This window comes from Panthera leo, chromosome F2 (genome assembly GCF_018350215.1).
Source record: "Panthera leo isolate Ple1 chromosome F2, P.leo_Ple1_pat1.1, whole genome shotgun sequence".
Taxonomy (NCBI): Eukaryota; Metazoa; Chordata; class Mammalia; order Carnivora; family Felidae; genus Panthera; species Panthera leo.
The window spans coordinates 43,506,100-43,532,920 of NC_056695.1; the positions used below are offsets into that span (position 1 = coordinate 43,506,100).

The 26,821-nt window shown below is 38.5% G+C and overlaps 1 protein-coding gene across 3 annotated transcripts in view; it reads left to right on the top strand.

Annotated features, from left to right (window-relative positions):
• CPQ (carboxypeptidase Q) overlaps positions 1–26,821 on the top strand; it is a 342,815-nt gene that overhangs the window by 262,849 nt on the left and 53,145 nt on the right. For 2 of the 3 annotated variants that reach the window (XM_042923470.1, XM_042923472.1), the window contains exon 6: positions 7,428–7,629. In XM_042923470.1, coding sequence (XP_042779404.1) covers positions 7,428–7,629 — 202 coding nt within the window. Of the gene's footprint in view, positions 1–7,427; positions 7,630–22,087; positions 22,166–26,821 lie in introns of all 3 variants that reach the window. The other variant, XM_042923471.1, reaches the window with a different exon arrangement.

Consider the following 26,821-nt stretch of genomic DNA (forward strand, 5'->3'; position numbering starts at 1 on the left):
AAGCAGGGGTTGAGAAGGATAGAGAGAAGGTGGAGAAGGCTGCTTTCACAGACCTGGCTGTATTGGAGACTTCTCTTCTGCACCTGCATATTGAAGTGTATATGCAACTGGTAGCACGAAACACCTGACCGATGTATTGTTTTAAAAGAATCAAAATGGTGGAGATCTCGAGTCCCACCGATTCTGAGTATTGATTATGTTGCTTTGACATGCAGGAATAAAATTTAAAACTGAGATTGACATTAGCTTGCCATGTAAGCTTTTTTTTTTAAGTCTATCTACCAAATACTCTAGATAACGCATTCTTTTTATTCCTAAAGGAAATGTGAATATAGTCAGTTACATTTCCTCTTATGATATAAATAAAATTCCTATTTCTTTTAGCCTATGTTTATGCCATATTTTCAGCCTCCTCTGCTCACTATTGTTACCATAGTGACATTTATGGAGGGATCATGTGTTTTCAGTAAGTTTAAAGGCTATCTATGGACTTTAACCACCTCAAGAGGAGAATTCACTGAGATCTAGAGTGCTTTGGATGACATTGTAAAAATTGGATTGCCTGAAAACACGGGTTTGTCTCACAACAGAAGCCTTCTGTGCATACATAGAGAATGATAGGGCTGGAAAGGGATCCTCAGAAGCCATTTATTCTGTACCGTCTCCAGGCGGAATGGCAGCTGAACCACAATAGGTGTCTGCACTTTTAGTAGTAACGTAACTTACCCTAGACTGCCCGTTCCCCCAGCCAGTTTATCTGTCAAATAGAAATAACCTATGGCCTTCCACTTTGTCATCATCCCTTTCCTGGCTCTCCCTTGGGTACTCAAGGATGTTCAAAACTGAATACTGGTGACCACAGACATAAAAGGCTGAACTTCAGGGTAGACCTGACCAGAAAGTAAAACCTATTCTTGGCTTTGCACAGCAGGGAGAAATTGCTTTACCTATTATTCAGTCATGACAGCTGTTTGAGCTGGAGCTCTGTGAAGAAACCACTGCTCCACTCCGTGAACTGGGAATTCCAAGGTCACTGGCATGGCTGGAAAGGATGATTGCAGCAACTCAGCCCACGGTATCATAAGACGATGTGCTTCTGAGAACTTGTTTTGAGCCTTCCACTGACCAAACAGCATCACCACCATCATTTATAAAATACTAACATTTATGGTGCAGGAAAGTGATACTGAGACATACTGGTCTGTGCCAGGGTGAAGTTTACTTCTTTGAAGATTGAATTGGGGAGGCTACATGATTAATTTGAATAATTAGAGGAGTCTCTTTACTTCTTCATTTGATCTTGGGATTGCAGTGCCACTTTAGGTAAAAACCAAAGATACGTCACCTACATCATGAGAAAATAAAAGCTTTTAAACAAAGAAGAAGCCACTCTGACTGGTGTGAGGTGGTACCTCAGTGTGGTTTTGATTTGTATTTTCCTAATGATGAGTGATGTTGAGCATCCTTTCATGTGTCTGTTGGCCATCTGGATGTCTTCTTTGGAAAAGTGTCTATTCATGTCTTCTGCCCATTTCTTCACTGGATTATTTGCTTTTTGGGTGTGGAGTTTGGTAAGTTCTTTATAGATTTTGGATACTAACCCTTTATCTGATATGTCATTTGCAAATATCTTCTCCCATTCTGTCAGTTGCCTTTTAGTTTTGTTGATTGTTTCTTTTGCTGTGCAGAAGCTTTTTACCTTCATAAGGTCCCAATAGTTCATTTTTGCTTTTATTTCCCTTGCCTTCGGAGACATGTCGAGTAAGAAGTTGCTGTGGCTGACGTCGAAGAGATTGTTGCCTGTTTTCTCCTCTAGGGTTTTGATGGTTTCTTGTCTCACATTTAGGTCTTTCATCCATTTTGAGTTTATTTTTGTGTATGGTGTAAGAAAATGGTCCGTTTCATTCTTCTACATGTTGCTGTCCAGTTCTCCCAGTACCATTTGCTAAAGAGACTGTCTTTTTTCCATTAGATATTCTTTCCTGCTTTGTCAAAGATTAGTTGGCCATACATTTGTGGGTCCAATTCTGGGTTCTCTATTCTATTCCATTGGTCTATGTCTCTGTTTTTGTGCCAATACCATACTGTCTTGATGGTTACAGCTTTGTAGTAGAAGCTAAAGTCAAATATTGTGATGCCTCCTGCTTTGGTTTTCTTTTTCAACATTACTTTTGCTATTCAGGGTCTTTTGTGGTTCCATACAAATTTTAGGATTATTTGTTCTAGCTCTGAGAAGAATGCTGGAGTAATTTTAATTGGAATGTAATTTAAGTATAGATTGCTTTGGTTAGTATTGACATTTTAACAATATTTGTTCTTCCAATCCATGAGCATGGAATGTTTTTCCATTGGCAAGGATGTGGAGAAACGGGAACCCTCTGGCACTGTTGGTGGGAATGCAAACTGGTGCAGCCACTCTGGAAAACAGTGTGGAGGTTCCTCAAAAAATTAAAAATAGAATTACCCTACAACCCAGCAATAGCACTACTAGGAATTTATCCAACGGATATAAAAGTGCTGATTCATAGGGGCACATGTACCCCAATGTTTACAGCAGCGTTTCAACAATAGCCAAATTATGGTAAGAGCCCAAATGTCTATCAACTGATGAATGGATAAAGAAGATGTGGTTTATATATACAATGGAATACTACTTGGCAATGAGAAAGAATGAAATCTTGCCATTTGCAACAATGTGGATGGAACTGGAGGGTATTATGCTAAGTGAAATAAGTCAGTCAAAAACAGAAATCATATGTTTTCACTCATATGTGGAATTTGAGAAACTTAACAGAAGACCATGGGGAAAGGGAAGGGGAAAAAATAGTTTCAAACAGAGAGGGAGACAAACCATAAGAGACTTTTAAATACAGAGAACAAACAGGGTTGGTGGGGGGTGCCAGGGAGAAGGGAAAATGGGTGATGGGTATTGAGGACCTCACTTGTTGGGGTGAGCATTGGGTGTTGTATGTAAGCAATGAATCATGGGAATCTACTCCCAAGAGCACACTGTATACACTGTGTGTTAGCTAACTGGACAATAAATTATATTAAAAAAATAAAATTAAAAAACAAAGAAAGAAGAAAGCCAAATTTGAGGGGAGAGGAGATGTTGTTGAACTTGAATCTATATTTCTGAAGAAGAATCGCCTGGAATTTTATAAAAGCAAAGAACACAAACATCATCTTTGTGTTTATATTAGGGAGTAAGCATTTTAAAGCGTGCAGTATGTATTTTAAACATTTTTTTCTTTTTAATCTTTCATTGCATCTAAAGAATGCTAATAGTTACCAAATTGTTCTTTGGCAGAGTAACCTGGTCCTCTCAGAAAAGAAAAAAGAAAGGAAGTGTGATAGGATGTGATTGTAGCACAAGACAAAATTATGGGTCCTCAACCCTGAGCAGATATTACCTAATCCAATGATGCCAAACTAAGTTACCCGGGAGCATCTTCCCTCATTGCGTTATGTACATTACACAGCAATGAACAACAGTTTCCATGGCTCCTAATAATGAGACTTTTCTCTTTATTACGAGAGCAAAGTGGGGGCTTACAGATAATATCTGAGCTTATCTTTGAGCTGCTCAGCCTCCTCATCTACGTACCACAGCTTCTCTCAACTGGTGCTGGTTATCTCAGGAATAAAGTTTTCAGTCTCTAGAAACGGATTTCTTCCTACAGCCTGAAAACAGAAGGACAAAGATCTTGTTATGTGCGCTAAGATGGTTGAGTGGAACGAGCATGACTCCTGGCCTGTCACTAACTGTGATCAGCTTTTCAAATCCACATGGAGTGCATTCCCAGCAACTCGTGGCGTAGTGAGGAACACGGATGTTTGTAATGACGCATTCCCGAGAAGCAGCAGTTCTAACGGCCCAGTGACCTAGCTTACTCATTCCAGTTTCTTTGTGCAGAGACCTTTTATTTTCCCGAGTCCTTCGCCATGTGCTAACAATTAGACAGTGACTCCATAAATGAATGCCATGGATGGTGGGTGATGTGTTTTCTTAGTTCTTTATTGAAAACATATGGAGATGTTTATATATAAATAGAAAACAATAGAATGCTGCCATCATGTTAGCAGCAGCTAATAAAATTCTACATGAATAGAAATTAAACATGTCTCTACCTATGCCAGAATTCTGGTTTACTGACATCTGAATATCCTGTGTAATTCAGCTTGAAAAGATGTTTTATTATTTTAGGCTTTTTATTCCTAGTTGGGAGGAAATTGTGGGGCAAGACTTGTTTGCTTTTTGGGGATTTTTGTTTTGTTTAGTTTAGTTTTTGTTTTGTTTGCTCTTTCCTTTGCTTAATCAAATTACTTTATTAGCAGGGATGATAAATTCTGCCCAAGCAGACCTTTTATTATGATCATGAAAAATAACTTTAAACTCTACCCATTTGTTTAACTACAGTCCCTGTATTTTTAAATTAAAACCGAGGACTTGTGGCCTGACACTTGGGAGAAAGCTTCAGCAGACAGGGTGGTGGAGGGTGGAGAGCTTTGGAAAGCAGACCTCTGCATCTGAATTCTGGCTGCTCCACTGACTGACAGGGTAACCTTGGAAAAGTTAGGTAATGTTACTAAACCTCCATTGCTTCCTCTGTGAAATGAGAACTACAGTACCGCTTGTCTCACAGAATGGTTGTGAGAATTACCTGGCATAAGCTGGAAAGCATTTCCTACAATATCTGGTAATAGGCAGCCCTGAAAAATGCCACCTGTCATCTTTGTAACAGCTAACTGAATGGTTTATGGGGAGACCATCCTTGAAAGTTTGAGAAGTATAGATGCTCAGTAGTAAGACCAGTGAGGACAACCTTATTAAGTGCAAATTCTGCACCAGGCTTCACCATGAACTCTTTCTTACAACTCCATGAACTGGCTGCCATTGTCATGCCCATTTCACAGAGGAAGAAACTGAGAGGTTACATAGACGGCATGAAGTCACACAGCCAATGACTGATTCATCTGAGAATTGAACCCAGTCTGAGTAATTCCAAAGCCCATACTCTTTTATCTCTCTGCTAAGCTGGCTGCCTCACATACCGTTAAAAACTTCATTATATACATTATTTCTTTATGTTCCTAGCAACATCCTGTGACATTGTACAGGGGCATTCACAAACTGTGGAGTCCCTGTCCCTAGGACGTCTGTTCATTTGCAGCCGAATCAGAGGGCCAAGAAGTTCTTAATGCACATTTTGTGAAGAGCTCTGGCAAGTTCAACTCACGCAGCCACTCTCACTGTGGTCCACGAAGGTCTTACCTTTGAAGGTGCTCAAAGCTCCACGTGCACTGGCTCATTATTCAAGCTTTGAAAAAGAGCATTTCTCCCACCCTACCGATGGAGAAGCCAGAAGCCAAGATGACAAGACTTGGGGACAGAGAGAGAAAGCCAGTGACCCCCTTGGTAGTCCAGCATGGAATAGAATAGCGTGGGTCCAGGGCTGTGTCGCCTCACCAGGCTGCTCCATAGTGTTGGGTCTCACAGCCAAACTGCTGCCTAGCCCCACTTTAACCTAAATAGTGCGACACTAGGAGCACTCTGTCTAATTTTCTTGTTGGAAGGATGGGATCTTCCTGTAGTGTGGGAACCCTCACATATAAGATTATCCGATTATGTTTTCATTTACAGATTATTGTGATGTTTCTATTCTCTTTTTTACAGAGGGTAGAGTTTGGGGTAAGAAGTAGCAGGACATATGAGGGGAGAAGGTTAGGACTGCCAAATAACATGTCAACTTGCTGACCTAGCATCAGTGTGCTAGCTAAACAAGCCCTGAATGTGAGACATTAATGCAAATATTGTGCATATTATTAACTCTAATGATGCTGCTGTTGTGCAGTAGCCACAGCTGAAAGCTGAGATGACACATTTGATTATAAGTGCCTCAGGTCCTTCTCTGAAAATCACCATGAAGACAGAAACCTCCTAGAAACGAGAGTGGAAATGTGAGAAGACTTCTGCTTTGTTAACTTTATCAATCATTAGCAACAAAGCATGTTGCTAATCCCACGGGCCACCCCATTCAGTCCTATAATTGCCTGCAAGACCCTCCTTTAGAATCCACCATTCCTGTTCTTGCCCTTGTAACAATAGTACGCTTCCATGGCAAGTTAGGAGATCATCGTAAAAAGGAATCTGTTCTAGAAAAAAAAACATGCAGCCCTCAGACTGTTATGTAAGTGAGAAATCATTCTAATTCAGAACAAGCCTTACTTATCACTCCATCCTATGCTAGTGATGGCAGTGTGGAGTCCTGGGAAGTGTAGGATTCCAGACTCAGCTCTACCATTTGCAACTGTGTGACGTTGAGCAAATCACTTGACCTCTATAATCCTCATTTCCTTTTCTGTAAAACAGCATCAACCTTATAAAGCTGCTTTGTCTACTTTATGGGTTATAGAAGCAGATAAAAGGAGATTGCAAATGTGAAACCTCTCTGGAAGCCCTGTGCAAATGTTATTAATTGACTTTTACTGGGTGAGTATTAAGGAATGGTTAGCGGTGCCATCCAAGGATAGCGTGGGAATAACTCAACCAGGTAGTTGTTGGTAGTAGACCAGTCTTGGAGAAGTGAATGGCTCCTGAGAAACAGAAGGTCAGGCTAGTTTTTAGGTCCTTAAACTTGTGAGTCTTAGGGCTGTGTGGCAATTTAGTTGTGCAACCTGGCAACAGCGTCTTATATTCTAAGCCCTTGCAGTGACAATACAGCCTACACGAAACCACTGTGGGCTTTCTTAGCAGACTTTATTTGGAAAGAGCTTACAAACTAGTGGCCTGACACAGTTGCCAGGGTTTCAAGTGCTCTGGTTGTACACCAGAGAGAGCAGTGCTTCATGTGTTGTCCTATTAGCTCCCTCTCTGGGGATTCAACAAATGGAACAACAACATCAGAAATCCAAGACAGACCTGTCGGTTTGATGCCTTTAAGCTTCAGCAGAACTCACAATTAAAATAAGATCAAATACTCATTTAGAGGAAAGAAAAACGGAGAAATAGGTCCGCAGGGCATACCTTCTTTCGTCTGAGCATGACTCACACTATCTGGAGGTACCTACCATGTAGGAGGAATCGTATCCTGGTACACACTAGGCATTTAAGAAAATTGGTGGAAAGACTATTATTGCTAGCAGAAACAATTGAGTACCTTCAATATTAAGCCTTATATTTCCTTTCATTATATTTTTTAATCCTTCCAAGTCAACTTGTGTTTGGCAAATCCCAAGATGAGTAATTGTACATCTCAGAGCACTTAACTAACATGCAGACCAGACCCGAGGTCAGGCAGAGAAGCGTGTGTTTTGGTAAGAACTGCCGAGGAGATAAAGCATTTGATTATTATTGTTTGATAGTTCCCAAGGAGAAAGCACAGAGGCAACAGATAACGAATCAAACACTTTTCTCTTCTGTTTAGGCAAATATTTCCAACTACAGCCTGGTGATGGAGTCTGATCTGGGAACCTTCTTACCCTCTGGGCTGCAATTCACTGGGAGCGAAAAGGCCAGGACCATCGTGGAGGAGGTCATGAGCCTGCTGCAGCCTGTCAACATCACACAGGTCTTTAGGGCTGGAGAAGGGACAGACATTAACTTCTGGATCCAAGCTGGAGTGCCTGGTAAGACCAAACGATGAAGTTGGTGTTCCTTAGGTTCTGCTACTGATTTAAAATAAAATTGCTATTCAAACATGCCACAGAGGATACTAATAGGCCAGTTAATACACGGAAACTCTAAGCTTTGTCCATAATCTGATGACTTCCAGACTTGGAATAATAATACTCATTTGTATTTTTTTTCTAAATTATAAGTTCCTCACTCCCAGAAATTCTGCTTTACTGATTCCTGGATTGCACCTACAAATATGTTTTTTTTTTTTTTTTTGGTTATTTTTTAAAACAGGTATCTAAATGGTGATCTCATGACCAAAATTTGAGAAATCGAGTACAAAGCAATTATTACTACTAATATGCTTCTAGTTCTAGCTCTGTGATATGAAATCTTTGCTGACCCAAATAATTCCCTACCCAAATACCATGGAATCTGAAATTTTACCAGTAGAGCTTTATTTTTTGAGGGTAGGGTACTTCCTACTCATCTTTTTTTCTTAATGAAAACTCTTGGACATAAACTAATCTCACATGATCAGTGATTTATCAGGTTGATATTTTTAAGACAAGTCCTGGGGAAGGATAAACTTACAGAATAGGAGTTGGCCTCAAGAGGTCACAGAACTAGAACGTGAAACAGTCTTCGTATACTACTTCTCAAATTTGCCCTAGACTGGCCATGGGAAAAGGTTATTGATGAGATGAACTGAAGTTGTTCCCTCCTTATATCCATAATCAAAAACATTGTTAAAGGGGCGCCTGGGTGGCTCAGTCGGTTAAGTGGCCGACTTCAGCTCAGGTCATGATCTCGCAGTCTGTGAGTTCAAGCCCCGCATCGGGCTCTGTGCTGACAGCTCAGAGCCCGGAGCCTGTTTCAGATTCTGTGTCTCCCTCTCTCTGACCCTCCCCTGTTCATGCTGTCTCTCCCTGTCTCCAAAATAATAAACGTTAAAAAAAAATTGTTTAAAAAAAAAAACATTGTTAAAGGATCTGTTTGTATTATGCCATTCAGTAGTTTTAACGTTACTGTTTCCAGAACTATTTCTGTTGCTACAGAGCATTCATAGGTGCAAAATAGATTTCACCAATAGCATGCTGCATGGATTTAAGATTTTTAAAAAGCTTATCCTTAAGATATTGTATATTTTTAAAGCATATTTTAAGTTTGAAGGTTTATAATAATCTTTCATAACTAAAAATAGAAGGAGCTTTCCTTTATTCTAATACGAGGACCTAGATTCTGTTTCATGGCATGTGTACATTTTAACCATATTTTGAAATATCATTTGCATTGATGGGGCTGTGCATCATCTGGACAGATCTGAGACTCCTCACATTTCTGTCAGTTCTAATTATGATCAAGGTCTAAGGGAAGGCAATTTGCCCTTTTAAGCTATATGGAATAATTTGTTTGAATTTTAGATTTTTCCCAAGGCTTAACTTTTTTCATAGGGATGTTCTCAAAAATTGAGAAAGCCTGAGTAAGTTTGTGGGGTGGTAAATGTGAGGAAAAGACTGACAGACTGTGGGTGAATTGAAGTGGAGACCGGGGGTGTGTGGAGGGCCGGGGAGGAGCTGAAACCAAAACCAGAAGTAGAACAAAGAAACTTGTAAAATCTCTGCTCCCAGGGTCGCTTGCTTTCGTTGCACTGGGTAATTGAGAATTTGCTCTAGCTTTATTCCCTCCGTGTAGATGTTCATAAGAATGGTTCTGTTTGCAATTAACAGGTTGGTTTGATTGTCTTCACAAAGGTAAGGAGGCCTTTTCCTCTTGCCAACGTGAGGTCAGATTTGATCACCAACTAATGGAGTGGAGTGGGGAATTTGAGCTCCATTATGGTTTCTTGAGAATTAATGCAAGTTACAATTTCTTGAGCTCTTGTTACTGATCAGGCACTCCATGAGGCTTTTGTAGACACTCTTTTTTATCCATACAACCATGCTAAGGGGAAGGTACAGTCATCCCTATTTTGCAATTAAAGAATCAGATTCAGAGGGACTAAATAACTTAGCCAAGGCTATCCTGCTCTTAAGGGCAAAAGTTATCCTGAGACCAGGCCACTTTGTTTTCAAGGCTGGTGGCCCTTTTCCCACAATGTGCAGCAACACAGGGGAGTCTGGAATGCTGAGATGGCCTTCCAAATCTATGGCAGTGTCTGAAATGTTTGTCTTACTCAGCTCTTACTTATGCAAAGGATTTCAGTTCATTCCTGCTCTAGAAAATTTTACCCCTGGGGAAAGGAGTTTGTTATTGTAAATAACTACTTATTTCTTCTAACATTCTTTGTTCCACTCCCCTCTCTACCTCGGTGGATCAGGAAGGCTTATAAAACGTCAGTGGTTCATTTAGACTGCAGCTAATGTTTCCTGGAATTCTTTTTAATTTCCTTCAGAATACTGTAAGATGGAACCAAATTATTTCTGTCTTCCCCTATTACCATTAAGCTATCTTTTGATATTTCAAATTTGGTCTATTTCTGGAAGAAATGATGGAACTGCTTATATTGTGTCTCTTTTTACCTACTGAAAATTCTGGAATTTTAGAAAAAGATGAAGAACCATAGTTAATCAGAAAAAGAAATAAAAATATGCCAGCTGTATGTATACCCTCTATTCATGAAAACCTGGCAAGTTACAGTAACTTAAACCTAAAGATGGTATTTGAAATATTAATTATGATTTAAATAACTGCTCACCTAACTTTTGAAAAATTAATGAGAAATAATGTCCCAAACACCATCTTTCTTCTTTCTCTTTTTCTTTTCTTTGCTCCACTGACTCAATAAGTATTTATTGAGCCCCTACCATGTCCTATGCCTATCAAATTTCTGTAGTCTGATGGCGGGCCCCATTTTTTTTCATGTTCCTTGTGTACTCAATAGTGAAATACTAATTAAGAACACAGATAGAATTAAAATTCAACATGATTTTCATTAATTATAGAAGCCAAGTAGATTGATTGATGAAAGAAAGGTTCATCTTTGGAGAAGAGAGATGCTGTCCTTCATCCATCTATATGATATCCATAATGGACATAATAACTATCAACATAAAGATAAGGCTTTGGAGGGAGGAAGTTTGTTTTTTTAAAGTATCTTAGATGTGTTTTCCACATAAACTGGCTATTCTAGATATTTTTACACTCCAACCTACTCCCATTGCTACTTCCTTCTGTACTCCTTCCTATTCTTCCCTTCCAAATCCTAGATGCTCTTTAAGGTTCACTCTGTTTTCATCAGTATCCATGAATCCTTCCGCAACAGCCCATGGCACTCTATTGCTTTTCTAAATTTCCAAAATACTTTTGTGTCCCACAATCTGGCATTTGAATTACACACTAATATTGTTCTTGGATTACTAGGAGTACCCAGTGATGAATTCTTTGAAGTTAAAGTCAATGGTTTCTACTTTTCTTCTTCTGTAGTTCTTAGCTTAATTTTGGGAAACATTTAAACTCTTGTAAATCTGACATGAGAGGAGAAAACAAAACCACAGAAACAATTATTTTCTCAACACGCTTCGGGTCCCTCATCTTAAGACTGTGGAGAAAATGAAGGATGCTGAGAAAAGAGATATAAAGGTAGAAAAAATAGTAGAAGATTGGCATAAATTAGGGAGGCTACAACAGTTAGGATTATTTCCCTTAAAGGAATAAAGACTGAAAGGAAATGCTGAATAATATCTTCTAGTCTTTAATGATTCTCATACATTAATGGTAAATAGTTCTCTGACTCTTTCAAACACAACACAAGAGCATGGCTTAGAGTGGTCTAAGAGAGATTTTGGTTAGTCTCTATTCAAAAACTCTAGAGAGCAGAGAGACTTTCCATCTTAATTTTTTTTTACCTGATTCTCTAATTACAAGCTCCAGGTTAGAACAAGAGGAGTCTATTTCATTCGGAATATGTCAGTAATGAGATATAATCCACATTTTCCAAATGTCCTTGCATGCATCCTTCTCAGACATCTTCTTTCTTTAGAAACTCTTCTATGAAATATACATTAATGAAAAAATTAGATACTCTCTTAATGTGACCTGAAGGAGTGAGCCTACCCTATTCCATACCTACCAATAAGAGTTTCCTCTGCTTCAAACTCTGAGTCAACCTTTTTCTAATATTGTTGGCATGTGGTAGACAGTGCGCTGGAAAGAATTAGAGTGTGTTTTCTGGCTTTATAGTGTCTAACTGCATGGGCTGTCTTAGGCAAATGATGTCATTTTTCTCAGCCACGCTCATTTTTTTCTTTATATTTTTTAAATTGAAGTATAGCTGACACATGTTGCATTGGTTTTAGGTGCACAACATAGTGATTTAACAAGTCTATATGGTATGCTGTACTCACCACAATGTAGCTACCACCACAATCTGTCACCATACAATCCTATTATAATACCATTGACTATATTTCCTATGCTTTGCCTTTCATCTCCATGATTTACTCATTCCATAACTGGAAGCCTGTTCCTCCCACTCCCCTTCACTCATTTTGCTCATCCCTCCAGCGCCCTTCCCTCTGGCAACTACATTTGTTCTCTGTATTTATAGGTCTGTTTCTGCTTTGTTTCTTCATTTGCTTTGTTTTCTAGATTTCACATATAAATGAAACCATATGATATTTGTCTTTCTTTATCTGATTTATTTCATTTAGCATAATACCCTCTAGGTTCATACATGTTGTTATGAATGGCAATATCTCATTCTTTTTTGTGGCTGGATAATATTACATTCATGTATATACATATATATATATACATATATATACACACACATACATATATACACACATATATATACACATATACACATACACATATACATATATACACGTACACACGTACATATATCACATCTTCCTATTCCATTCATCTATTGATGGGCACTTAGGTTGCATCCATATCTTGACTATTATATATAATGCTGCAATAAACATAAGGGTACATATATCTTTTTGAATTCATGTTTTAGTTTTCTTTGGGTAAACACCCAGAAACAGAGTTACTGGATCATGTGGTATTTCTATTTTTACTTTTTTGAGAAAACTCCGTACTGTTTTCCACAGTGGTTGCACCAATCTACATTCTCACCAAAAGTGCACATCCTCATCCACACTTTTTCCCCCATATCCTCCTCAACACTTGTCATTTCTTGTCCTTTTAATACTAGCCATTCTGAAAGGTGTAAGGTGATGTCTCATTGTGGTTTTGATGTGCTTTTCCCTGATGATTAGTGATGCTGAGCATCTTTTTGTATCCGTTGGCCATCTGTATGTCTGTACTCATTTATTATTAAGCATTCTTACTAGTTATCTACTGTATGGCACTAGGGAATCAGTAGTAAAGAAGATAGATAAGATCTGTGCTCTCACAAACTATACATTCTATTGAGTGAGACTTGGTTATCTTATATGCAAAACAAGTATGGTAACCACCAAGCCACAATATGTACTCCTCCTCCTCTGTCCCCTATCTCACTGACTGGCACCACCATCCAGAAACCACAGAGTCATCATCCATTACATACAACAGAATGGTCTCCAAGTCCCACTTACTCTGAATTTCATTTGTTTCTTAAACCTGTTCACTTCTCTCCACCACACAGACCTGTCTCATCAGTATTCACTGAGTTTCCTATGGCAGCTTCCTACTAACACCCCAGCCTGCGTTCTTAGACCCCTTCCATCTAATTGGCTCACTGCTTCCAAAATGAACATTCTAAATTGAAAATCAATCTATTAGTTGGGTTGCTTTTCCTTGAAAAATAAAACAGAAGAAAAGAGAATTTTAAATTCACTTAAAAAGAGCTCGGGAATGAGTGGTTATACAACACTTGATTTAGTCCACTACCACATCAAGGACCTTGGTTCTTTACATCTTTCAATTTTGCCTTCCTTAGCATGTTGACTTTTGTCTTCAGACTAGTCCCCCCCCACCCCATGTTCCCAAGATAGCTGCAGTTGCTCTAAGCAACAAATTCTCACACACTGTGCAACAGTGGAAGAGAGAATGTCCATAATGGATATCTCTTTTTAATCGTGAGCCAATCTCACCCAGAAGCCGCAAAGCAGATTTTTTCCGTAGTCTCATTGGCCAAAATTGTAAAACATGCCTGTGGCTAAATTAGGCAGAGGCGATGGAGTGGAATTACCAACACTGGTTTATTTTGATCAAATTTTACTTTCTGGGCCTAGAGTGGGGCCCAGTCACCACTGAAAATGTAGCCTCCTGATATACAAGAAAAATTGGGATTCCTTAGAAAGAAGATGAGGATTTCCTCTGGTAAGCAACTAAGAAAAGCTACAATATCTGTTTGTCTCTGCTTCTTGCTTAAAATCTTTCAACATCTCCCCGTTGTCTTCAGAGTATAATCTTTACCTAGCATGGAATTCAAGGTGTTTCTTGTTCCACTCTCTGGTGTGCGGCCACCACACCAGCCATGTCTGGTGTCATGGCTCCCCACCCGTTTCTGTTAATCTCCTGTACAAATCTCATTCCCCGAAGTTCCTGGTATACCTGTGCTCTCCCATTTCCTTGCCATTGGACCCAGTTGGTTTTGTTTTCTTCAGCAGCTAACTCCTATTCATCTATGGTTCAGCAACTTGTTCTCCTCTCACAAGGCTTCTTTACTCCTACTGATCTGGACAAGTGTACCTTGGGTATGCCCCCATAATGCCCTCTCCTTGCGGTGTTTACTCTTTTCACCGTAAGGTGATTGATTGTGAGTTCCTCAGAGTTCCAAGTACCTGAGAAGTGCCTGGCCCTCGACAAAGTGTCCATGAATCAAATGCTGAGTAGGTAGGGTTTAGGTTTGTAGAAAGAGTAGGATAATGTGAAAGAGGTTTATAAACTCTAATGCCATAACTATAAGCTGTGATTACTTTAGGGACAGCTTTGCTTCATTGAGCTGTCCTCTTTCTTCACATATTGTATTGTTTTTAAAATCACAATTTCTTTCATCATTTTATGATTAAAAAGTTCAGACTCCATATTGAAGTACCAAATATGCAGAATACTCAGAATTTCACATATTTTCCATCTTGTTTGTTTCTAATACCTCATATGACATTAAACAGAACTAAACAAAACTTTCCATTTCTACATTTCCAAAGGCCTCTCTTCTAATATGTTCCAAGAAAGGAGAAGGTCAGGACACAAGCAGGAATGGTAATGTAAAATAAATTGAAGGTCCAACCTCTGAACCCAGGACTCGTACGTCTCCTAGTCCCCAGATGGAGTAGTCCAACACTGCATCTCTATGCCCCTTTCTGTTCCTGATTAAGAGATTCCTCCTTTGTGGTGGAAACGCTCTCTGCCAATAATGTTTAGAGAGATCATTCCTGGTTGGTGAGCAGACCTCGCCCCACTGGGTACATGAAAAGAGCAATCTCTGGTTTGTGACTCTAGCCTTCATTTAAACAGGTGGGCAGTTTCATTCCATCCTCAAGCATGTCTCAAGTGTAAACCAGGTGCTCTAGACACGTAGGACAGACATGAAAAAGATTTAGTACGTCTCTGCTCTTGTAGAGTTTACATTGTAGGAGGTGGGGGAGGGAAAGAGGAAGGAGAAGAGGCAGACTACAACAAAGAAATCAAGAATGAGAAGAAATATTAGAAAGAGAGAAGGGTAACACAGGCAATTATAGCAGGTGGCTGCCTCTTATCTCCAGCTCAAGTGAGTCAGAGCTCTTGCTTTAATATTCCATGACTGCTATATGCTAGATAGATATGTATACCATCCACATCAATAGTACACTATTGGAAATTGCTCATCAAAATAACTAATAATAGTTTTCCCCCTTGCAGTCGACCTGCTTCAACTCCACAGAAGCCATTGAGTATTTTGACCAAAGCAGACCTGGCTCATGCCTCTGGTATGACTGACTACAGCATAGGGGCAGAACAAGGCATTTTTTACACTATTGGGCAGTTAGTCACACACTGCTTTATGAAGTCTCTTCTGTTGTTACCTGGAACTGTTTTTAAAGCACATATTTTCACTTTAAAGTTAATATACTTTGTATTTTATCTTCTTAACTGAATCAAGGACGAAGAGAGTATTTCATTCATACTTATATACCCACAATACTCACTATTACCTGGCACATGATAGATATACAGCAAATGGTTGCTGATTAGATGTATCGATTTGGAGAGGAACACAAGAAAAGCTACATCACAGTAAAAGGAAGCTTTTGGTATAGCACCAAGATAAATACTACATGCAGAATAACTGTAGGAGCTCATAAGATGGGAGACAGGAAAGACCTGGAAAAGGAGAGCTTACGTTGGCTATTGAAGACTATCTAGTATCAGAATGGACAGAAAGGGTAGAGAAGGGCAGTTCTGGTGACAGAAATAGTATGAACAAAAGCAGGTGTCCCCACTGGGAATGGTTAGGGGAATAACGTCACTGAGCAGAGGATTCATCTTGGAGAGCAGTGGGTGGTAAGAACAGTTGAGTATCTCTGGGCCAGATGAAGAAGAGGCATAAATTTCGGGTAGAAAACTCTTGTAGCTGATGCAAAGTCACCAGAAATCTTCAGCAAAAGAGGGAGTTGACGAGAACAGTGTTTTAGAAGGGAGTCCATAAAGTTCATACCAGTGGATACCCCGTCACAGTCAGGCAGGAGACTCACTGAGAGGACTGGGAGTGAGAAGGCAGATTGAGGAATTGCAAAGACAATTGCTGTAGAAAATCAGAGGAAAACATGAAATTATTCCTCCACTTTCTGCATTATAATGACTCTCAAAACACTATGACTTAAATTTCTCTCTCAGCTGTTTTCCATGCCTTCCAACGATGTAGCCTAGAAAAATTTCATTTCTCTAATTGCCCCTATCAGGGTCTCAAGGTTAGTTCTTCTGGATTCCCCATCCTATGCATTTGAATTTCTGTCAGTTTCGCCTAATACTTTACAGATACTCAAATTAACTTCTTATGTAACACTTCATTCAACAGGTAGCTATATTATAAATAAATTATGGAGGATACAAAAATAAGAGGAGACCCCTTTTCTCTAGGAGTTCACCAGCAAAGACTGACTGTGAGTTAGTTTACTTAATAATCACAAAAATAAGGAGGAAGACTTCATCATGGAAAACTAAATAAAGCTACATTGAAAGTTTCTGAGGAAAAAACCCTTAAAATTATATGAAGGCCAGTAGAGTCGAAGGAAGTAGGACCTCAAAATATGTATCCTCCTTGCCAGCTACATAAACTTTGTATATCCCTACTTTAAGTGTTAGATTGTAAAATTCAGAATGGCCTGGCATACAAGATTATTTTAAATTATGAATTTAAAAATTTATTACAGAAAATTTCAAGTGGATACAAAAGTAGAATAATTAATGAATCCCCATGTATTCATCACTTCAGGAATTCTTCATTCGTGGTCAATTATATTTCATCCATACCTTAGTCACTCTCCTACACAGAGATTATTTTGAAGCAAATGCCCACCTTTATATTATTTCATTTGTAAATATTTTAATTTGTATCTCTAAAAGGTAAGGACTCGTGTGTGTGTGTGTGTGTGTGTGTGTGTGTGTGTGTGTAACTACAATCTATTATTCCTCCTAAAAATATTTTACAATCGTTTCTTAATATCATACCAAATATAGGGCCAGATTTCAAATGTTTTCAATTGTGTGCAAACTGTTTCCCCCCTCCACAGTTTTCTTTGTTAAACCAGGATTCGAATAAGGTTTAAACAATGTAATCAGTTGATGTGGTTGGTATCTCTTAAGTCTTTTTTAATCCTTAGGTTTTACCTTCATCTTTCTTCTTTCTTGCTGCTTGTTTGTTACAGAAACCAAGTAATTTGTCCCTTGGGATTTCTTTATAGTCTGGATTTAGCTAATTCCATTCCCATGGAACCATTTAACATGTTTTCACTCTCCCATATATTTCCTGTGAATTGGTGGTTGAAGCTAGAGGCTTCATCTGATGCAAGTTTGATTTTTCTTTACTTTTTTTTTTTTTTTTTTTTTTTTGGCAAGAATACTTCTTAGGTGCTGCTTTTTACTTCCATCAGGAGTAGTATATACTTGCCTCTCTTTTTTTGATGTTAACAGTCATTGAAGGTTATTTCATTGGGGTTGCAAATGGTAATTTTGATTATTAGTTGAAACAATTCTATAAAAAAGAGCTTTCCCCTTATTGACTGTCTGATCACCCTTAGGTACTTTCATTTAATAAAGGTAAGATAAATATTTCATTCTTTCCCTTTACTTACCTATTTTAAAATGTACTAGTTGGTTCCTTAGTATCCTCCAAAAATAACTAATTGGATTATTTTTTGCTATTGCTGTTTACTATTAGATTTAAAAATATAGATGTGCTTCATTCTGTTGCAGTATGTTTATTTTATGCTCAAATTATCCTATCTCTGGCCAGTGAGAGCCTTTTAAAGCTGGTCCCTGAGTCCTTTTGACTTGACTCTTGTAGTTATTGATAGTGTTCTAGCTTTGTGATGTGACAAAATGTTCCAGACCATCTTGTATATTTCCTTCCCCAGATCTGGAATTAGCTATTTCTCCAAAGAGCCCAGTTTCTTCTAGTATGTCATGGTATTTAGAGGCCACAGTCTGAACATTAAGTGTGCTTATTGCTAGTGACTTGGTCAATGTTTCTAGGTCATTTCAGTGGAAAGAACTAGGAAATATGTATATTTTTTCTCTAAGAAAAAGTATATTATGAAGTGTATTTCCAATTAAATCTCAGGATTACAAAGTTGTACCTTACCTCACTGATGTTATATCTGCATTTCCTTTTCCCTTGCCAAAATTCCTGGTTCTTAATGCAACAACATAGCCACTCATTTGCCTTATCCCACAACACACACATAGTAGTTTCAGAATAACAATACCACACAACCAGTAACAGCATGATTATTGAAAGCAGTTTGTTTATTATAGGATTATTTGTCTTTAGTATGTATATTCCTCTAGAGATATACAAATTTCTGTTAACCTACAATACAAATTACCCTTAATGTGATATCATTGCCGTTTTTCATATTTTTGTCTTAAAACCCAAAACTACTAATTTTCAAAATGTTTAAATGCCTATTTATAATTTTTCTTTATAAATCAAAAAAGAGGTTACAGATAGGAATGATTATGAGACTTATTAAAATAATTACCTTGAGTGTCATCATTGAATTCTCAGGATATACTACTGCGTACTCTTTCTTCTTAGACCTGACTCAGACAGTTTCACAATTTTATTCATTCATTCGTTCATTCATTCATTCAAGAGATACCTAATAAATATTATATGACATTCAGGCAAGAGGAATAAAGAGGGAATTTAACATGTATTGAGTGTCTGCTATGTCTCAAGTGTTATTCTAGCTGTTTTACATACATTATCTCAAAATTTTATAAGAATCTTTTGAAGTATACATTATTATTCTGTAACCAATTTTCAGATGAGACAGTTGGGGCTCAAGGGGCTTCCTTTGTCCAAAGTAACAGAGCTGTTAAGTGGAAAAACCAGAATTAATATATCGGTCCATTTTATTCCAATGTCATATATAAGGTACACTCCCTATCCTCAAGGAGTTACTGGAGGGTTTAGACACAGGAAGAACAAAGTACAATAGAAGTTCAGGCAAAAGAAGAATTAAATTGTGAGGGGCACCACAGAAGAGGTGACAATTTGCCTGAATCTCAAGAAAAAATAGAGTTTTGTTGGATAGAGAAGGAGTGCATTCCACATGAAATGATGGAAATAACAAAATTGCATAGGTTAAAACACGCAATGGATTCTTGAAAGGATGAATAGTCTGGTTTGGCTGGAGTTTATTTTAATATAGGGAAATAAACTAAAGCTGAAAAGGTGCCTAGGACCCCAGCTGGGACCTGAATGCCAGTCTGAGGATTTAGGACAGCCAGAAGTGAGGCATGATAGAGCTCAATCCCAGCCATTGGGTAGGTTCCATCTAACCCACATCTTCCTCCTTTCGGAGACTCAAGGCAAAACCTAGCTTCATAGATCACACACCTAACAGATTGGTCTGCCTGTCTTCTAGCAGTTTCTTGCTAAAGCTGAAATTATTTTTTATGTTTTGCTGCTTGAAGTTTTGCCAAATTAAACCTTCTAGTTAGACATAGAGTAGTCCCACGAAACATTACACAGTGGTCGACACTGGTTGCACTGGAATTCTCAGTGTCAACAATGAAGTCTGACTGTAATTGGATATATTTGGAGTCAAATAAGCCTTAGAGTACTGTGATAGCTCATCAATTTCTTATAAAAAATCTGCTAAAGTATATTTATCAATTTGATTACTTTAATAAGTATGGGATTATGGAAGCAACAGAAAAAATATCATAATGCAAGAGATTTGGGTAATGGGACACCTTGGTGGCTGTCAGTTGAGCCTCCAACTCTTGATTTCAACTCTTGACTCCAGGGTCATGGGATTGAGCTCTGTGTCCAACTTCACAATGAGCACGGAGCCTGCTTAGGATTCTCTCTCCCTCTGCCCCTCCCTCACTCTCGTGCACATGCTCTCTCACTCTCTCTCTCTCTCCCTCTCTAAAATTAAAAAAGAAAGAGAGAGAGATTTGGATAAAATTGAGTTCGGATTTGGATAAAGACTTTTTACTCTAGAAATGAGTTATATTTCAATGATATATATAATAGACTCTTTAGTTCAGGTAACTTTGGCTTAAGATCCTTCCTTTTCTCAGTATTAAAGTTAAAAAAAAACAAAACACAACAACCACTTAACCTAATATTCTCATACATTCCCCTCATGGGGATTTCTAACAGTGTATTAAGTCTCCCCATCATCCTGTTTTTATAACAAAGTGTGAGATTGCATAATTCATGGTAACTAAACTTTCTTTTGCCATATGACATTTGCTATCTTAATTGTCCTTCCAGTTCATAATGCATAAATCAAATATAGTTGAGCTCTGTAAAATCTATTAGTTATGGATCTTTTGAGATCTGAGTGAGCTATTGCCTATTTAGGACAAGTTATGAAAAATGTCCTTAGTATTCCCCCTTCCTTCTTTTCTTTCATTCTTTCTTTCTGTCTTTCTCTTTCTTTTTCTTTCTCTCTCTCTCTCTCTCCCTCCCTCTTTCTTTCTTTCTTTCTTTCTTTCTTTCTTTCTTTCTTTCTTTCTTTCTTTCTTTCCTTCTTGTCATAATAATTGAGATAGTCTCCTGGCAGGTGAGAGAAAAGAATCTTATGTAGAGAAAGGGCATGGCCTTCATCAATACCCAAAACTATCCGGTTATGGAAAATATAAACCCACATGAAAATGTTTGCTGGACCCATTTTTACAAAATCTACATTTTTGAAGATGTAGTCTATTAATTTTTGTTGATGTCATATTTAAGAATGAAGATATTTATAGATACCGTTTTAATATTTTTAGTCAGCACTGTACTGCAGAGTTCAATACATAAATAGATCTGTTGTCCAGTGATTTCACACTCACTATTCCTGGCAGAAGATTTTATCTGAGATATCCCGATAATTGTAGTCACATGGCATATTAGTTTTAATTGCCCCACCATAAGCTTTAAGTTTTCATTTTGTGCTAGTGTAGTCATAGCCCATATAAATCCAAGATCTGTGTTTAGGTTACGGTTGTGGTTCACACCCTTGACTGCACTTTAAAATCACCTGGAGGGCTTTTAAAATCATATCAACCTGGGACCCCACTCCCAAAGATTCAGATTTAATTGGTCTGGCTGCAGTACCACATCAGTTGCACAAGTCCAGGAAGCATCATTTATTGAGAACATATTCATCCCCAGGGCCCCCGAACTTCCCAGAGCACAAGTCCACTGTGTTCTGTGTGAATGGTACCTGCTGTCCTTGTACAAACTTGGAAGCCTAAAGAGGGGGCATGAGCACACCTGTTTTTAGAAGCTCCCCAGGTGATTCCACAAGGCAGCCAGAACTGAGAACCATGGAAAGGTATAAAATAGCACGAGACAATAACAGCATGTATTTAGGAGCCAAGTAGAAATGGATTCAAATCTTGCTCTACCATTCTTTAGCTGTGGAACCTTAGGAAAGTCATTTAACCTAGTGGAGCATCAATTTCTTCATAAACAAAATGAGAAGAATAATACCTGCCTCAGGGCTTCTGGGTGGCTCAGTCAGTTGAGCGTTGGGCTTCAGCTCAGCCCATGATCACACAGTTTGTGGGTGCGAGCCCCACGTCGGGCTCTGTGCTGACAGCTCAGAGCCTGGAGCCTGCTTCGGATTCTGTGTCTCCCTCTCTCTCTGCCCCTCCCCCACTCATGCTCTGTCTCTGTCTCTGTCTCTCTCTCTCAAAAATAAATAAACGTTAAAAAGATTAAAAAAAAATAATACCTGCCTCATGTGATTATACTGAAAAAAAAATACAGTCTAAGTGAAATGCTTGGCACAAAGTTCATTCTCAAGAATCCACTATTTTTATTTCAGTTATTAAAGTAAAATTTCTGTATTATTCTAGACTTCTTCAGTACTGACAGAAATCAAATGTGGACAACCTGAAGCAAAATATGGGAAATTCAAGCAAGCCACAAGAAGGGTAGGGTTGGATTTGGTCTGTTGGATTCCAGCATTTGAATGCTGTTAGGACACATATTCTCTCTTGTGCTTATTCCAATTTCTTTCATGGTGCCTTCATTCTCTGAAGCCAGCTGTCCCTGGAGAGGCTAGCCTGTGACCATAGGCAACTCAAGCCTTTTATATCTCTATAGCTTCTTATGCACAGAAGAGTAACTAATTATATTCAACTCAGTTGAGAAGATCACAGTGACCCGGGCTGGCTCTTATATCCACCCCCATGGTCAAGATGTATAGTCCTTAAAATGGAGAGAAGGATAATGTGCAAATGAACACAGTAACCACCTTCATTTTCACTATTCAAATAATTGAATTCAAATAATATAAAATGCACAAAACCTCTGCCATCGTAGGATCTAAGGAAGAGCAGCAGTAAGGTCCCAGAAGCAGTCACAAAGTACCCCAGTTTAAAACACCTAGTCTCTGGCCGCCTGTGTGGCCCAGTCAGTTAAGCATCCAACTTCAGCTCAGGTTCATGATCTAATGGTTTGTGGGTTCGAGCCCCACATCGGGCACTGTGCTGACAGCCAGAGCCTAAAGCCTGCTTCGGATTCTGTGTCCCGGTCTCTCTCTGCTCCTCCCCCACTCGTGCTCTGTCTGTCTGTCTGTCTCTCTCTCAAAAATGAGCAAACATTTAAAAAATAAAAATAAAACACCTAGTCACATCTGCATTGTCTAATACCTGAGTGCTCTCCCCTCCCATCCCCACCCGACAGTCTCTCCTTACCTATGGGAGTGGGGAAATTTAGCAGTCATTAGGAACACACTCTACAGCTACTTTACTGTGCATGTTACCCAAGAATAAGACACTGTGCAAGAACAATCACAAAGACTCAAAGACCCCCTTTAACATTTAACTCGTTCTAGCCACTTATCTACCCCTTGTGGTGGTGAAGGAGCAAGTGTCATGACAGAGGAACAAGATTCATCGCTTTATAGCAAGTGTGCTTTGGACAGGTTATTTAACTTCTCAGAGCTTCAGTTTCCTAATTTGTAAAATAAGGGCAATAATATTTCACAGGACTGTTATAAGAGTTGAATATATTTGCTAAGCAATAAGGTCTTTGACAGTCAATTACACTCTAGATATTGGATCTCCAATAAGTGGTTTCAGGGTTTGGGGAATAGCTTTATATTTACAAAATTAACTGAAGAGGCCTTGCTATGAACATGCTCTCATGTATTTAGACCCAGTAGAGAGAATGGCTGGGCATATACTTGAATATCCTAGGAAACACTGCAAAAGATGCACAAGTATTATTGATATTCACTGACCTTTGGGTCTTAGCACACTTACTTTGTGGTTACATAAATGAGTGATGGAGCTGCTGGCATCCACTGTAAGTCACCTTGCTACTTTACTGGTTCAAGGGCATTATTTAGAAAAGCACCCACTCACTTCACTGCAACATAGAATAACACTTTAGATAAGGAAGTAAAGAAGAAAAAAGTCAACTATTAATAGCAGTACTAGCTCTTCGATGTCAAATGATGCTTCTGGGGATTTTGAGGCTTCTTTATAGTTCCTATTCAGCCAAAGTAAATTGATTATGGGTTGATGAGAGTTGGTGAGAGGATTATAGGAATGAAGGTGTAAAAGCCAACTGGCTCATGGCCAAGGACACAGATGGCACTCTGACTCTTATGGGCAAAATCAAGTTCCAGATTATATGCTATGGACCAGCTATGTATTCTCTATTGGCAAGGAACCTCATCCCAGACAGTGATATTAAAATAGTATGCATCAAAAATATATATTTAGTATGCACCTTTTCTGACCTGAAAATGGAGGAATTACCTGTCTAAGCCTTTTATAGTGTCAATACTCCATAATCAAAATCCCATATATTTCCATAAGTTAAAATTGCTTTCAGTGTAAAACAGTGGTGTTTTGAACAAAGGAGCAGTCTACTCATGAACCTTTACCTTTTAGGTAAGCACAGAATTGCCTATATCAAACCAACATGAATAAAGGTCAGCTATGAATTTTAAATTGTTCAAAAGATTGGTAATTCAACATCACTAAAATGTAGGGAGCAAATTGATGAGAATATCTTGGAAGAGAAAGAATATATTTTCTTAATTTTTTTAAACATCTGGTCTTCATACTAATTTTATTTCAATTTTTGTTAATATAACCACACAAATGCCTGATTTATACAGTTTAAGTATCCCATAGCAACGTGATCTTGTGTTTCTCTCTTTCATTTCCTTCCTAGCCCTCCCCTATTTATTTCTTGAGAGAATCAGGAAAAGGTTTTCTGTTTCTTCTCTGTTGAATCTATTTATGAAAATTTGAACTAAACAGCTTAGCACAATTAAGCAGGATGCCTCATTCATCAAACCTTCATTTTTCTAAGACTTCCATCCTATCAGTCACCAAAAAGCATGTGTTAAGTGGCAACTGTTTCTAGTCTGTTGGCATGCCACATCTGTTGACAATTACAGAGGTGCGTACGACGCCATTCATATCGTGGTATGTGCTTCCCTGTGCCTTGGGTCACAGGCCCTCAGGGACATTTACAAAGTGTGTGCTTTTTCACTGTCCTGGAACTAAAGAGTTTAATTTTGCCTGAGAATGTGTTTATGCACCTTGTAAAGGAACTAGTCATTCTTTTTTGCTTTTCCTTACTACGCGGGGTGTGTGTGTGTGTGTGTGTGTGTGTGTGTGTGTGTACGCGCGCGCCCGCGCGCGTACGTGTGCACACGCACCAAAGAAAAACCATGCCAGGTAATAAGCACAAAGACTGTTTTACATACCCACCAACCTTCCTTGTAAATTGCTGCTTTGGATTTTTATTCATTCTTTTGTTAGTACCATATTTCTTGGCTTCTCTTGGATTTTGTATGTTTTTTTTTAATACTACTTAATTCTGGTTTTATTTCCTCATGTTCTTGGTCAAGATTTGGATCAGATTTTTTCAATATATGTCTGCAATTACAAGTCACTGGGACCCTCTCTGAAGTTATGCCCTCTTTCTTTTGGGTCTCTTCCTGACCTAAAAGCATGTTTCATTCTATAATCCATATTTCTAAGGAAGTATTTAGAACCTCAAAAAGCTGAATCTATAAGTCATCTACCCAGGTATTTTATCTCCTGGAATAGTTGGCAATATCCAAAATGTTGACATTTTCTCCTGTTTTTACTTAAGTATTTAATATTGGGTATGCATGATCATAGTAACATAGTTTGAGGGTGTTTTTTGTTTGTTTGGTTGGGTTTTGTTTTTTGTTTTTCATTTAAAAGAGAGGTACTGGAATGCCTGGGTGGCTCAGTTGGTTGAGCATCTGACTCTTGATTTTGGCTCAGATTGTGATCTCGTGGTTTGTAGGATTGAGCCCCTCCTCGGGCTCCGTGCTGACAGTGTGGAGCCTGCTTGGAATTTTTCTCTCTCTCTCTCCTTCTCTCTCTGCCTCTCTCTCTTTCTCTCAAAATTAATAAATAAACATTTTAAAAAATAAAATAAGAGAGGGGTACTGCTTTTGGACATTGTGAGCATATTTTATTAATATTATGAATAATCAAATGAATTCTAGAAGAGCTACCTTAAGGGAGTTACTTAATGGCTAAAAGAAGAACTAGGAGAGAAAGAAGTTGAGAATGAGGTTAAAGTCAATGGTAGTTTCATCCATGGTGGTTAATGGTGTTTCTTAATATTTAAATATCAAGTGTGTTGTAATGCTTAATTATCCTTAATATCTAAATGAATCACCACCATATTGAAGAAAAGAGGAAGTGACCTACAAGTTCTTTAGTGTTTCTGGAAGAGGAAGGAGCAGCTTGAGGAGCTTGGAGAATTCTACAGGAGAGAGGAAGTTGTTAGATCCTAGGCTCCCATTTCCTTCAAATGAAGAAAACAGGATGCATGAGAATGCCTCTTCTCCAACATTAAATTTTGCCTCTTCTCCAACATTAAATTTTGAGTTGGTTTGCTATTAAACTCAAGGGTATGTGAAGGAAGCAATTTTAATTGCTTGGCACTTTAAAAACCTGTTCTACTGTTCAGTGGGTTAGAAATATTTTGAAAATTTGATTGCATTTACAGCCATGCAAATTTACCTGTAATAAATTTCTGGTGTATGCCTAAATAATCTGTCTTCTAGAAATGAACATATAAATGCAACTATAGAATGCTCAGAAGGGAAAGGGAGGCCAGTATTTATTGATGACCTGCATGGTACTAAATGCATTACATTCACTATTTTATCCTCTCTTCTTAATATCCATATGAGTAGATGCTGCTATTTCTATTTTACAGAGGAGGAAACTGAGGCTAAGACCCACTAGGAGCCCCTACCTAACTTGTATGAAGTGCAGTGCAGACCCGCCCCAGCTCTGTTTGACTGCAAGCCTGTTTTCCTTCTCAGCTGTCTTTACATCCCTGGGGTGATGCTGAAAACAGTGAGGAGTGGCAGCTTCTTAGTTCACGTAGGCTTTGCAATCAGTGCAGCCTGATTCATCGAAGACACACACCCAGCTTCATACACACAAATCCACTTGGGGCCTGATTTATCTGGATTTGTGTCTAAATTATCCCATATATCAAATAATGCTAGATACTCTCTCCAATTTCTGCCTGGTAGCCAGCTTAAAATGTCTCAAAACTCCCACTGTTCA